Source organism: Zalophus californianus, chromosome 1, assembly GCF_009762305.2.
Source record: "Zalophus californianus isolate mZalCal1 chromosome 1, mZalCal1.pri.v2, whole genome shotgun sequence".
Classification (NCBI taxonomy): domain Eukaryota; kingdom Metazoa; phylum Chordata; class Mammalia; order Carnivora; family Otariidae; genus Zalophus; species Zalophus californianus.
In genome coordinates, this window is record NC_045595.1 from 12,659,328 (window position 1) to 12,672,419 (window position 13,092).

The 13,092-nt window shown below is 48.5% G+C and overlaps 1 protein-coding gene across 1 annotated transcript in view; it reads left to right on the top strand.

Annotated features, from left to right (window-relative positions):
* Window positions 1-13,092, top strand: part of NWD1 (NACHT and WD repeat domain containing 1) — a 61,516-nt gene that overhangs the window by 4,269 nt on the left and 44,155 nt on the right. The window contains 4 exon segments of the mRNA XM_027587759.2: window positions 1,543-1,591; window positions 1,594-1,628; window positions 3,231-3,347; window positions 7,691-7,988. Of these exon segments, the coding sequence (XP_027443560.2) occupies window positions 1,543-1,591; window positions 1,594-1,628; window positions 3,231-3,347; window positions 7,691-7,988 (499 nt within the window).

Consider the following 13,092-nt stretch of genomic DNA (forward strand, 5'->3'; position numbering starts at 1 on the left):
AGGACCAAACTCCAGACCAGAGCTCACAGTCAAATGTCATTAAATAATCACGAAGTGATGCGTTTTGCGCATTTGCCATCTCTGCCTTTTCCATTTTAAGTTCCCATGATTTAATTGTCCATAGTGGCTATGTGAATTCACAAAATTCCTGAAGATTTAGCACTCGGCTCTTTTTTTTTTTTTTAAAGATTTTATCTATTTATTCATGACAGACAGGGAGAGAGAGAGAGGCAGAGGCAGAGGGAGAAGCAGGCTCCCCGCTGAGCAGGAAACCCGATGTGGGACTCGATCTCGGGACCTCGGGATCACGACCTGAGCCGAAGGCAGATGCTTAACATCTGAGCCACCCAGGCGCCCAGCACTCGGCTCTTTCAAGCCGGTGGGGGCTGGCTCCAGCACACAGCATCACCCCATTATGTCTTGTTTGCCACCGTGCCCCAGTGGTTAAGCAAGGTTCTGAGCATAAAGCAACTTCCTAATAAATACTTTATGGACGGATGTGAATAACCCGTGGAATGCATTAGGCATGGGAAGAGCGTGGGGTAGGAGGCACAGCCAAAACTGGAACCCAAGTCAGCTCCCATCCCAGGGCCTGGACGGCTTCTTCCTGCCAACAGCTTTGGAAGTCCTTCCCTCAACCCTGGGATGACCTCCCCCTGACCAGGGGGAGAAGACAAACATTTCTTCCACGTCTATCTCATGCTAGGTGCTTTTACTTGTAAGATTCAGTAGCTCAACTAACACTTATTGAGCACTTGTGTTGAGTGCTGAGAATTTAGCCATGACCAAGACAAGCAGAGGCGTTTGACTTTGGGGGCTTGCGGCCCTGCAAAGTAGAAGCATCACCCCCATTTTACAGAGGGGTGAACCTGAGCATAGCCTGACCCTTGGCACTGGGCCACACAGTGAAGTCAGTGGTGCAGAAGGTCTTAGAATCCAGGTTTACCCCGGGTAAGGCTGCCAGATTTAGCAAAAGCAAAAAACGAAACAAAAAACAAAACAGAACAGCAAAACCAGGACATCAGTTAAATTTGCATTTCAGATAAACAATGAATAAGCCTTTAGTATAAGTATTTCCCAAATAGTACATGCATGACCTGGGACATACTTATGCTAACAGATGAATTGTTGTTTATCTGGAATGCAGATTCAACTGGGCTTATCAGATGTGCACAGGCATCCGAATAGTGCACGGAACAGGATATACTTATGCTATCAAGTTTTTCATCGCTTAAAAATCTGAAGCGCAAATGCAGCTGGGCATCCCATACTTTATCTGGCAACCCTAAGCTAGGCTAACCAACTATCCTGGTTAGCTGGGACTAAGGGGTTTCCTGGGATGTGGGATTTTTAGCACTAATACCAGGAAAGTCCCTCTCAGGTTTACCTCTTGATTTTTTTTTTTTTTTTTTTTTGTATCTTTTCATTTGCCCCACAGGGTCCCAGCCTTAGTGGGGACAAATGAGGCTAAAAGCAGAGCCGTGGGGGCAAGAAAGGGTTCTGGGATCTTCCAGCTAACATCCTCCATGCTGTTCCCTGCAGATATGGATGCAGAGAGAGAAGCCCTGCAGAGCACGGCCTTCCCCGAAGTGCAAACCTTCTGCCAAAAGCATGGGCTGATGTTTGAGGTAATAGCTTCCTCCCTGCCTCGGTGTCCCCTGTCCTGAAATTAGAGACCAAGGGTTTGCCACCCACACTGTCACACGGGACCCTTGGCTCCGAGAGGCTCCGCACTGGTGATGCCCCGTGGAGATGAAAGTCCTCTAAAAAGGCAGAGGGAGGGATTATAGCTGCGGGCACTTCGGGGAGCCCAGGAGGTGTGGGAGTGCTGGGGGGGGCCGCCTTGGGACCCTGCTGCTTGGGCATGCCACTTACCTGCCTTTCGTTGTTGGTTTGTCCTGCCCTCCTGGTCCTCCCCGGACTGGGGCAGCTTCAGGGGGAGTCTAAGAGGACCGTGGGGGTGTTTGGGGTGTACACAAAAGTGGGAGGTGCCTTTTTCGGGAACACTAATGGTGTACCTGCTGGGCACAGTCGACAGCAGTCCCCAGACAGAGGCCCCTATGGCTCTCGCACCAATCCAGGCGTAGGATGCTGCCCCCTGAACGTTTTGATGGGGAAACTGACAAAGCATCTTTGGAGTGTTGGCTTCAGTTGACCCTGACTCCTTGACCTGTGTGACAACGATCCACACCATCACAGGCCCCCTTGATTATAAGATGCATCGTAGTTTCTATATCACTAAGAAAGAAGCAGTGCTGGGAATTGGACTCTGCCTGCCATCGATCATCAGACTCTGAGCCATTCTGCCTGGCCCCCCTCAGGCAAGCAGGCGAAAGTGGACTGCAAGCGTGCGGTTGTCAAGGAGACCTTGCCAAGTCTGATTTTGGCCAAACTAACCACCCTCCTTTGCAAAGAAAGCTCTGGGAACAAGTATGGACATGTCCTCACTTAGGAAGGAACAGTTTGAATATGGCCAAGTTCTTTAAACATTTTTTTATACGTTGTTTTTTTTTTTTTTAAGATTATTTATTTGAGAGAGCGAGCGTGAGAGGGGGGAGGGTCAGAGGGAGAAGCAGACTCTCCGCTGAGCAGGGAGCTTCACGAGGGACCCGATCCCGGGACACCAGGATCATGACCTGAGCCGAAGGCAGCCGCTTAACCGACTGAGCCACCCAGGTGCCCCTGATATGTTGTTTTTAAGTTAACTTTTTATTTCAGATTTAGATTTATGTGAAGGTGGCCTACAGTCCAGAGTTCCCATATGCTGTGCTCCCAGTTTTCCCCCTATTGTGAACATCTTACATCATCAGGCACATTTGTCATAACTAAGAAATGGACATTGGTACGCTGCTATGAACCAGCCTCATTCAGATGTCACTGGTTCTTCCGTTTGTGCCCTCTCTCTGGTCGAGGACCCTGTCCAGGGGACCCAGCGGGGTTGACTCTGGTCTGAGACAGTCTTTCCTTGTTGCTCATGACCTTGACAGTCTTGGAGAGGGCTGACTGGCTGCCCTGCAGGATGCCCCCCATCTGGGTCTATCTGATGTTTTCCTCATGATGGCCCTGGGTTTATGGGCTTCATTCAAGTTCTTTCAATTTGGACATCCCCCCTTTGGGGAGAGACTGTCAAAAATTACTGAAAGAAACTTTATGCCTTTGTCAAAAAGAATTGAAAAAAAAAATCACCCATTCTGCCACCTCCCTGACGCACCGACACTTATAATCTCCAGGTTGTTGATCTGAGGTGGGGTATTCGGAACACTGAGGCCACTGACCACATGACCACAGAACTCTGCTTGGAGGAGCTCGACCGGTGTCGGAAAACATCCATAGGGCCCGCTTTTGTTGTGAGTCTCTTGGGAGGGATGGGTTGGTGATTACTTCTCTCATTCCAGCCCCGATATATGGCTCCTACCCACTAGCCAAACCTATCAGTGGAGGGATGTGGGTGGCATTTCTGCTATGGTACCTAATCTCCATAGCCTGCCCATGGGCAGACATTGCTAATCGATCACTACTCATTTTCCACCAAGCTAGCTGGGATCCAGACATTAGCAGCCAAGTGGAAGCAACAGGTGAGCTGGACAGCAGAGGGTAGAAGCCCAAGGGAAACTTAGAATTTGCTCTGAACCTACCCCCAGCTTTCTCACCTCATCCACTTCATGTGTGAGGAATGTGGGGATCCTGGAAAAGCACAGAAAGGATGGAAACCCACAGGATGTTGGGAATTCTTTTCTCCCATGTGCTGCATGGTGTTGGGAGAAGTCTAGAGCCTACCTCAGGGCAAACTTCCTCTGATGCTACGTGGGGCCAGTTTTTCCATGTTCCAGGGTATTCATTCTCTCCTCCCACCCCAACAGCACCCTCTCTGTCCCCAAAATAACCCCCAGCTCACAATTAGTCGTTTGGGCTACAATCGGCAAATGCTATTCCACAGTCCTGATTTATTCCACCACCAAGTTCCAGATACATCCAAGAACTATGACATTTGAGCTCATAAGTGCGAGCAAGGGTCAGCAAACTACAGCCTCTGGGGCAAATCTGGCCCATTTTTTGTAAATAAACCTTTTTCTTTTTTTTGTAACTAAAGCTTCGCACTCAACCACACTCTTTCATTCACCTATCATCCATGACTGTTTTCCAGCTACACACACAGAACTGAATAGTTGTGGCTGAAGCCACCTGGTCGGCAAAGCTGAAAAGATTGGCTATCTGACCCTTCCCAGAAAAAGTTTGCTGACCTCTGTCCTAAAGGGTAAAGAGGGAAAAAGTCAAGAAAGTATCTTTGCCCAAAACGCCTTAGTCACAAAGAAGCTTCGAGCAGTTCGGAATAAAAAGAAAACTCCCCTGGAGCCTCTCCTGGAGACAAAGGAGACTGTAGGAGAGGGTGGTCCCCCTTACAAAAGCTGTTTTCTAGGGAAATAAAGAGAAATATTTAAAGGCTGCTTGGCTTCAGAATCGCACTGTCTAGCACAGTAGCCACAAAGCACGTGAGGCAAATTTAAAGGTAGATAAATGAAGATCGAGTAGGATTCAAATTTCAGGTCCTCAGGGCCACCAGCCACGTTGCGATGGCTTCATAGTCCCATGTGGCAACCGGTCACCATATTAGACAACACAGATGAGCACACTTTCAGCGCTGCCGAAGAGTCTAGTACTGCCTTGGAGATGAGACCTCCCTCCCCAGAAGAAACTCAGACATGGCCAACATGTGTGAGAAGCTTTCTTTATTATGTATGAAGTTCGATCAATTGAGTCAGACTTCCGTTTTCAGTCTTTTGCTCTATGTTTTTCTTTGTCTGTTGGTGCTGCCTTTCTTTTTCCCTTCTCCCAGTTTTATTGAGATGTTTCTGCCATCCAGCAATGTGTAAGTTTCCGATGTGCATCATTAATGACTTGACTTACATGTATTATGAAATGACGACCACAATAGGTTTAATTAATATCCATCATTTCCTATAGATACAAAAAAAAAGAGAAAGAAAAAGGTGGTTTATTTCCTTGTGAGGAGAACTCTCAGGAGCCACTCTCTTAGCAACTTTCAAATACATGTACAGGAGCATCCACTATGGTCCTCATGCTGTGTATTATATATCCCTAGTCCTTGTTTATCTCATAGCTGGAAGTTTGTGCCCTTTGAACCCCTCTGCTTCAATTACTATTGCTTTAAAATGCATCCTAGTGTTTGGAGGGCTCTACCCTCCTGCTGTGTATCTCCTTCATACCTTCCCCCCCAATCTTCCAATTTAGTTTTCCAAATGAGCCCGACGATTGATCATTTCATGGAGTTTCAAAAAAAAAAAAAAGGAAAGGAAAGAAATTTTCTAAAGAAAAATGGGTGATGGGGAAAAAAGGAACTCCAGGAGGAATTCTATTTTGCAACCCAAATTGTAGGCAGTGAAAAGCACAACGCAGCTTCCAGGTAGCATGGGGGACGGGATGATGATCTCTGAGCTTTCCCCAGGCCCGACTAGCCCGGGGACCTTGCTCATCCTTCCAGAAGGGCTCCTTGGGCAGGCGGCTGACCTCTACCCGCTTCCCGCTTTCCTCTTGAACCAGGCATCTCCCTCTGTCCCCCGAGAGAGTCGCCGCATCTTTCTCCTTCAGTGGCTCCGACTGCGGGGTCTTCCCGTGGAGATCAGAGATGCGCTGGCGGCCCTTGGAGAAGCATCTCTCTGGTAAATAAGTCATTAGGCAGCAAGAGTAACAGAGGAAGCCTCCCCATGGTACTTCCTTCAGAGGCTCTGGCTCTCTGGGCCACCCGCAGGTCTAGCGTCTCCAGAGAGTTGCTCCTGGTGGCTCCTGACCTTTTTCCTTCAGGCTCTTCCTGTTGTTTTTTGTTTGTTTGTTTTTTTTAAGCTCTTCCTGGTCTTGCTCTGGTCCCTCAGGCAGGAGCATTTTCCATCTTGTCTCCCTCCTAAGATCTGATTTGTGGTCGGCTGGCTTCTCCAACTTCTCTCACTGCTCCAAGGCTGATGCTTTGGGAAAGGCCCCCAGAGAGTGGCCTCCTGTTCAACCTCCCATCATCACAGGCTCTGTTTATCCAAGTTTCCTCTGTGCACACCCGTGGAATATTCTGGCACAACCCAGTGAAGAGGGGAGGGGTGATTGCTTCCATTTTATGATGAGGAAACTCAAGACGTCAGGCTCGGTGTCCTAGACCATCTCTAGCCTAATTCTCTAGCATTCCGGTTTGCACCTTCTGTTGGAGCAGAGAGAGGGGCTCTTAGGGTTCTTGGCATTAAGACCAAAGTCTTAAAAAAAAAAAAAAGACCAAAGTCTTAGGGCCTCATCACCTCCACCCCCCACAAAATCTTGCCTATGGGGATGGCCTTCTGTTTCATTCCAATTTTAGTGTATGTGCTGCTGAAATGAGCACAAGGGATGGCCTTATGTTTCACCACTGCCCCCTCCTCAAACACCTCCCCCACCCGGCTTTCCTGCTCTAGCTCTTTGGAGCCACTACCTGCCATAGGACCTTTGCACATCCTGCCCCCTCTGTTTGCAAGGCACTCTGCCCCGTGCACCCTTTCTCATGTCTTCTTCTTCAGCTCGATCCTTAAATCTAAATAAAGACAGGGTCCACCTTGTACCTTTGAGACCCACCTGCCCCCGGGACCACATCATAGCATGAGATGTGGGCAGGGCCAATGGAGGCCTTAGCTCCACCACATTTCTATTTCTGGGACAAGCCGGTGCCTATATATGAGAAGCTGTAGTTTTCTCTCCCTCTGCCTGTCTCCTATTAAGGGCTCTTGGGATTGCATTTAGGGCTCCGATAATCCAGGATAATCTCCCCAGCTCAAAATCCTGCACTTAAGCACATCTGCAAAGACCTTGGTGCTAGTCATCGTTCTCCAGGGAAATAGAACCAAGAGGCAATACAGAGAGATACGAGATACATACGATTTCTGACAGGAATTGGCTCACACTGTTATGGAGGCCGAGAAGTTCCACCATCTCCCATCTATAAGCTGGAGAACTGGAAAAGCAGGTGGTGTCATTCAGTTGTAGGCCTGAGGCCCGAGAATCAGGGGGCTGAGGATGCAAGTCCCGCTCTGAGTCCCAAAGCCCAAGAACCAGGAGCGCCAATGGCCGAGGGCAGGAGAAGATGTATGGCTCAGCTCAAGCAGAGAGAGGGAATTCATCTTTTCTCGGTTTTTTGTTTTGTTTTGTTTTTGTTTTTTTGGAGGGGTCCTATTTGGGCCCCTGGTGGATTGGATGATGCCCACCTGCACTGGGGAGGGCCGTCGGCTTCACTCCGGAGATGCTCTCATGGACACATTCAGAAATCACATTCGACCAGCTATCTGAGCATCCCTCAGCCCAGTCAAACTGACACCTGAAAATAACTATCACGATCCTTTCCCATATAAGGTGTGAAACAGGGGCCAGGGATTAGGGTTGGCTATCCTAGGGGGCCATCAGTCAGCTTCCACAGAGCGTTTTCCCAGCAAAAGATCCCTTGATGCTTGGTACATGATCAGATTCAAAATGTACCTGTCTGATGTCCCTTGCTTTCAGGGACCTTCACGCACATGTGCTCTGAGGCTCTAGCCTGCGTCTTAATGAACCCATCACCGTGGCACCACAGCCGGGCCCATGTCTGGGGCGTTCAGTGCATCTCACCCAGGGTCACGGAGCTGAGCGCCCAAGCCAAGATTTGAACCCGTGCCCCTCTCTCTGCCAGGCCCTCTTAGGCGACCAATACGGCCCCTGTCCAGTCCCCACACTGATCGAGGAGAAGGAGTGGGAGGCTCTGAGAGCCCAGCTGACCTCCAGGCCACGTGACCTGGAGCTGGTGGTTCGACGCTTCCGGAGGGATGAGAACGCTGTGCCCCCCACCTACCTGCTGCAGGCGCTAGGGACCGTGGAGGGCCACGGGCCCGAAGAGGCCACCCTGACCTCTGTGCTGCGCTCCGGAGCCCAGGAGGCCCGGAGGCTGGGCCTCATCACCCAGGAGCAGTGGCACCGCTACTACTGGTCAGGTGAGGCTGCAGGGACCCCTCTCAGGGGCCACAGGAAATGCCCTGAATTCAAACACACGCATCACATTCTGTCCAAATGCCATAGCCTACACTCCTGTAAATACCAGACCAGCCTAGCTCTTGGGTCCCTGGTTCTGCAAGAGGTTATTGTACTGATCCCAGAGTTCAGCCAGGCCCTGGTTAATTCTCTGTCCGTTAGGACCCTCCTTTCTTCTCCTCCTCCAGCTCCCACTCCCCTTCTCCCAGGGAGACTCCTGGTTCTGAGGGAAGGCTTCTAAGATGACCACTATCCTGGTTTGTCTGGGGACTTTTAGGGCTAAACCCAGACAGTCCTGGAAAAACTGGAACAGTGGGTCACCTTATGTTAGCCCAGGAGCCAGCCCCTGCTGGGGAAACTGAGTCCTCCAGCCTCCCTGCACCTGCCTCAGAGGTGGAAACTGAGGTACAGGAAGGGGTCTCCTACACCTAAGGTGGGGAATAGGGATTTGACCAAGTCCATCACCCAGCTCCCAGCTGGCCCCTTACCTCCCACCTCTAGCCTTAACCTCTGGCTCTTCCATCCTCCGCACTGGCTACCAGAAGGATTTTTCTAAAAATACAGTGTTGCCGGGGTGCCTGGATGGCTCAGTCGGTTGTGTCTGACTCTTGGTTTCGGCTGAGGTCATGATCTCACGGTCTTGAGATCAAGCCCCAAGTCAGACTCTGTGCTGAGTGTGGAGCCTGCTTGGGATTCCCTCTCTCCCTCTCCCTTCGCCCCTACCCCTACCCCCTGTTCGTGCTCCCTCTCTCTCTAAAATCAATAAATCAATAAATCAATAAATCTTTTTTTTTCAAAAAATGGCAATGTCACCAAGCCATTTCCCCACTGCTTGCTGCCAGCAAGAAACAGATTATTACCATTCACATGTTCAGTAGTATGTCAGATATGTCCATTTATATCACCAAAACTATAGTATATGAATTTCTTTTACTAAAATATTAAAAACATGAACTCATTTTGTCCACATATTAAATACATGGATTTATATTATGAACATGTTAAACACATTGACTTGTTTAAAGATATTGAATGTAATTGGTGTCAATAGTATTTTAATTGTACTAAAATGTATTGATTATTATCTATCATATATATTAATTCTAGTAATGACATATCAATTTTTAAAACTCAACTTTTTATTTGGGCAAAATTTTAGATTTGCAGGAAGTACAGAGTCTCTGTATGTTCTTCACACAGAGACGTTAACGTCTTATGTGACCACAGTACAGTTGCCAGAAGTAAGAAATTAACATCAGTACATGACGATTAACTAGACTCCAGAGTCTAGTTACAGTTCCTCGGTTTTCCTGTTAATGTTTTTCTGTCCCAGGATCCCGTCCAGGTTTTCATGCTGCGTTTAGTTGTCACGTCTCAAGTTCTCTTGGACCGTGACAGTGTCTCAGCCTTTCCCTGTTTTTCATGACTTTGACCATTTTGAGGAGCTCTGGCCACGTCTTTTGCAGAATGTTCCTCAATCTGGGCTTGTCTGGTGTTTTCTCATGGTTGGACAGGGGTTATAGGTTTCTGGGAAGTAGACCACGGAGGTGAAGTTCTTTCCCTATCCCATCATACCAGGGGTACCTGACACCCACCTGATATCACAGGTGATGCTAACCCAATACTTTGGTTAACACTATGAAGGACATAATCGATTTTGAATACAGTGTTTATGTGAATAATAATATTAATGGCTACCATTTATTGAGCACTTACTGTGTTGTTATTGCTTGCTCTGTGACATGAAGCCAAATGTGCTAACTGCTTTCATAGAGATATCTGCCATTGGGACTGTAATCAGTGTCTGGGGTCTGTGCTTTGGGGTGGATCTGGACTTGCAGGTCAGCCTTGCGCTTTCCCAGTTGTGCTGACCTCTGGCAGGTTCAGAGTCTCAGTGTCCTCATCTGTAAAATGGAACTAGTCTGAGGTAGTACATCACAGAATCGTTGTGAGGATCTTGTCCCATGGTCTTGTCCCAGCCATGATCTCATTCGATCAAGCCTAGCCCATTAAGAATTCCCACTTGAGCGGCGCCTGGGTGGCTCAGTTGGTTAAGCGACTGCCTTCGGCTCAGGTCATGATCCCGGAGTCCTGGGATCGAGTCCCACATCAGGCTCCCGGCTCAGCGGGGACCTTGCTTCTCCCTCTGGCCCTCTCCCCTCTCATGCTGTTTCTCTCTCTCAAATAAATAAATTAATTAATTAAATCTTAAAAAAAAAAAAAGAATTCCCACTTGAGGGACGCCTGGGTGGCACCATCGGTTAAGCATCCGACTCATGATTTCAGCTCAGGTCATGATCTCAGGGTCATGAGATCGAGCCCTCTGTCGGCTCTGCACTCAGCATGGAGTCCACTTTAGATTCTCTCCCTTTCTCCCTCTGCCCCTCCCCCAGCATACTCTCTTTCTCTCAAACAAATAAACAGATTGAAAAAAAAAGATATTCCCACTTGAAAGAACAAACAGAAACTGCTTGAAAGTAGCAGAAAGCACAAAGGCATATGCTGCTGTCAGTGGTGTCTTCAGAGCATATTTCCAGGCCCCTAGCTCAGTTTTCTTCTTTTCAGCCTTTATATTTGGAAATAGAGATTCCCTAAAAAAAGCAAAAAAAAAAAAAAAAGTAGGAAGTAATTCCATGTATCCTTCACCCAGTTTCCCCCACAGGTAGCATCTTGCAAAACTAAAGTAGAGTAGTACAACCAAAAGTGGACATTGTGACAACCAGACAAAGCATCACTTTTTTTTTTAAAGATTTCATTAATTTACTCATGAGAGACAGAGAGAGAAAGAGAGGCAGAGGGAGAAGCAGGTTCTCTGATGAGCAGGGAGCCCAACACGGGGCTCGATCCCAGGACCCCAGGACCATGACCTAAGCTGAAGGCAGATGCTTAACCCACTGAGCCACCCAGGCGCCCCTGACAAAGCATCACTTTTACAAACGTGCATTTGCATGTGTGCACGTGCACATGTGTATTTCACGCTAAGAAAATTTCACACCTGTGTAGCTTCGAATAACTGCCACAGTCCATAGGCGGGAACGTTTCCTCACTGCAAAGATCCCCCCCACTACCCTCTTAAGAGTCACATTTGGCCCTGCCCTCGGTCCCCAGCCCCTGGCAACCAGTAATCCGTCTCCATCTCTATAATTTGTTATTTCGGTGATGTTATAGAATGGGATCACACAGTCTACAACCTTTGGAGATTGGCTTTGTTCCTTCGGCATAACGAGCTCAGCTTTTCACAAGCATTGTTTCATAGAAGATGCTGCCGGGAGCCTAGGCAAGGTTAAACTAGCACAGGGGCGCCTGGGTGGCTCAGTCAGCTGGGCGTCTGCCTTCGGCTCAGGTCATGATCCCAGGGTCCTGGGACGGCGTCCCGCATTGGGCTCCCTGCTCAGCGGGGAGCCTGCTTCTCCCTCTCCCTCTGCCACTCCCCCTGCTTGTGCGCGCTCTCTCTCTCTCTGACAAATAAATAAATAAAATCTTAAAAAAAAAAAGAGGTTAGGGGCACCTGGGTGACTCAGTCGTTGGGCGTCTGCCTTTGGCTCGGGTCATGATCCCAGGGTCCTGGGATCTAGTCCCACATCGGGCTCCCTCCTCGGGGGGGAGGCCTGCTTCTCCCTCTCCCACTCCCGCTGCTTGTGTTTCTGCTCTCACTATCTCTGTCTCTGTCAAATAAATAAATAAAATCTTTAAAAAAAAAAAAGAGGTTAAACTAGTACACCCATGTTACGGGAGAGGAAAGAGACTCAGAGAGACGCAGTGATTTGACCAAGGTCACGCAGCCTGCAGGAGCAGAGCAGATGGCCTTGCATTGATTCATGCTGAGACGTGTCCCAGAAGGATCCCATGTCAGGACTGTCAGTTGCCTTTATCCCTGACTTCCATTTGATGGCCTGAGGGGGCTGTGGTGTCACTCCAAGGAGGGCTTTTGAGTGGCTCTTAATCTCTGGCTCTGAGACTGAGTCCTGTCTCCAAGGGAGCCTGACTCACTCAGCTCCAGAGACCTGGGAGCCTCTGCTGGGCCCAGGGCGGCTTAAAAAATAACTCCTCAGGTCTGACTGCTATTTCAAAACAGTGGCCTCCGAGGAGAAATCTGTGTCTGCTCTTGGCTCTGGAAAATTCGGGTCCTCAGGGCAGCTGTTGCATGCTCTGGGACAGGGGTCAGACAACCTGGGCCCAAAGGCAAAATTTGGCCCACCACTTGTTTTCATAAATAAAGTTTTATTGGAACACACACAACATATTAGTTCGCATGTTGTCTATGGCTGTTTTCACGCTACAGCAGCAGAGTTGAATAGTTGTAATGGAGACCATTTGACCTGTGAGCCTAAAATATTTACTATCTGAGCCTTTACAGAAAAGTATGCCGACCTTTGCTCTCAGCCTCGAGGCTCATTAAAAACTTTCTCCCCGGCCCCCATGCCTTTGCAACAGCTTTCTGTGGCCTCAAATGCCCTGCCTGCCCTACTCCACCCAGGATGGACAGATATTCTCTTCTGCCGTCTGTCCATTTGTATGTCCATTTTTTTTTTACTAAGACTGGAATAACCACTCCACAAAGGCAACAGGGACCTTTGGGCATTTTTCTCACTGCTAGATGTCTGGAGAGCTGAGGCTGCCACAAGTGGGAGCTCAATAAATGTTTGTTGAATGAATGTGTGATGACGGAGGCACCCAAAACTGACAACATTGGATTTTTTTTTTAATTGAAGTGAAATTCACATGACACGAAATTAACCGTTTTAAAGTAAAGGATTCAGTGACATTTATTGTATTCACAATGTTGTGCAATCACCACCTCTGTCTAGTTCCAGAACATTTCCATCACCCCCGAAGAAATTCCATATTCGTTAACGGTCACTCCCCATCCCTCTCCCCTAGCCTCAGCAACTACCGTAGTGTTTTATAACAGAGCAGCTTCTCACAGAGAATCTCTGTGCTGCCTACACCAAGGTTTCTTTGATTAATAATGACTAAATCAGCGCTATTCTTGGCCCAGCCCCTGGACCAGCAGCCCCAGCATCACCTGGGAGCTTTTTGGAAATGCAAACCCATGGGCCCCACCCA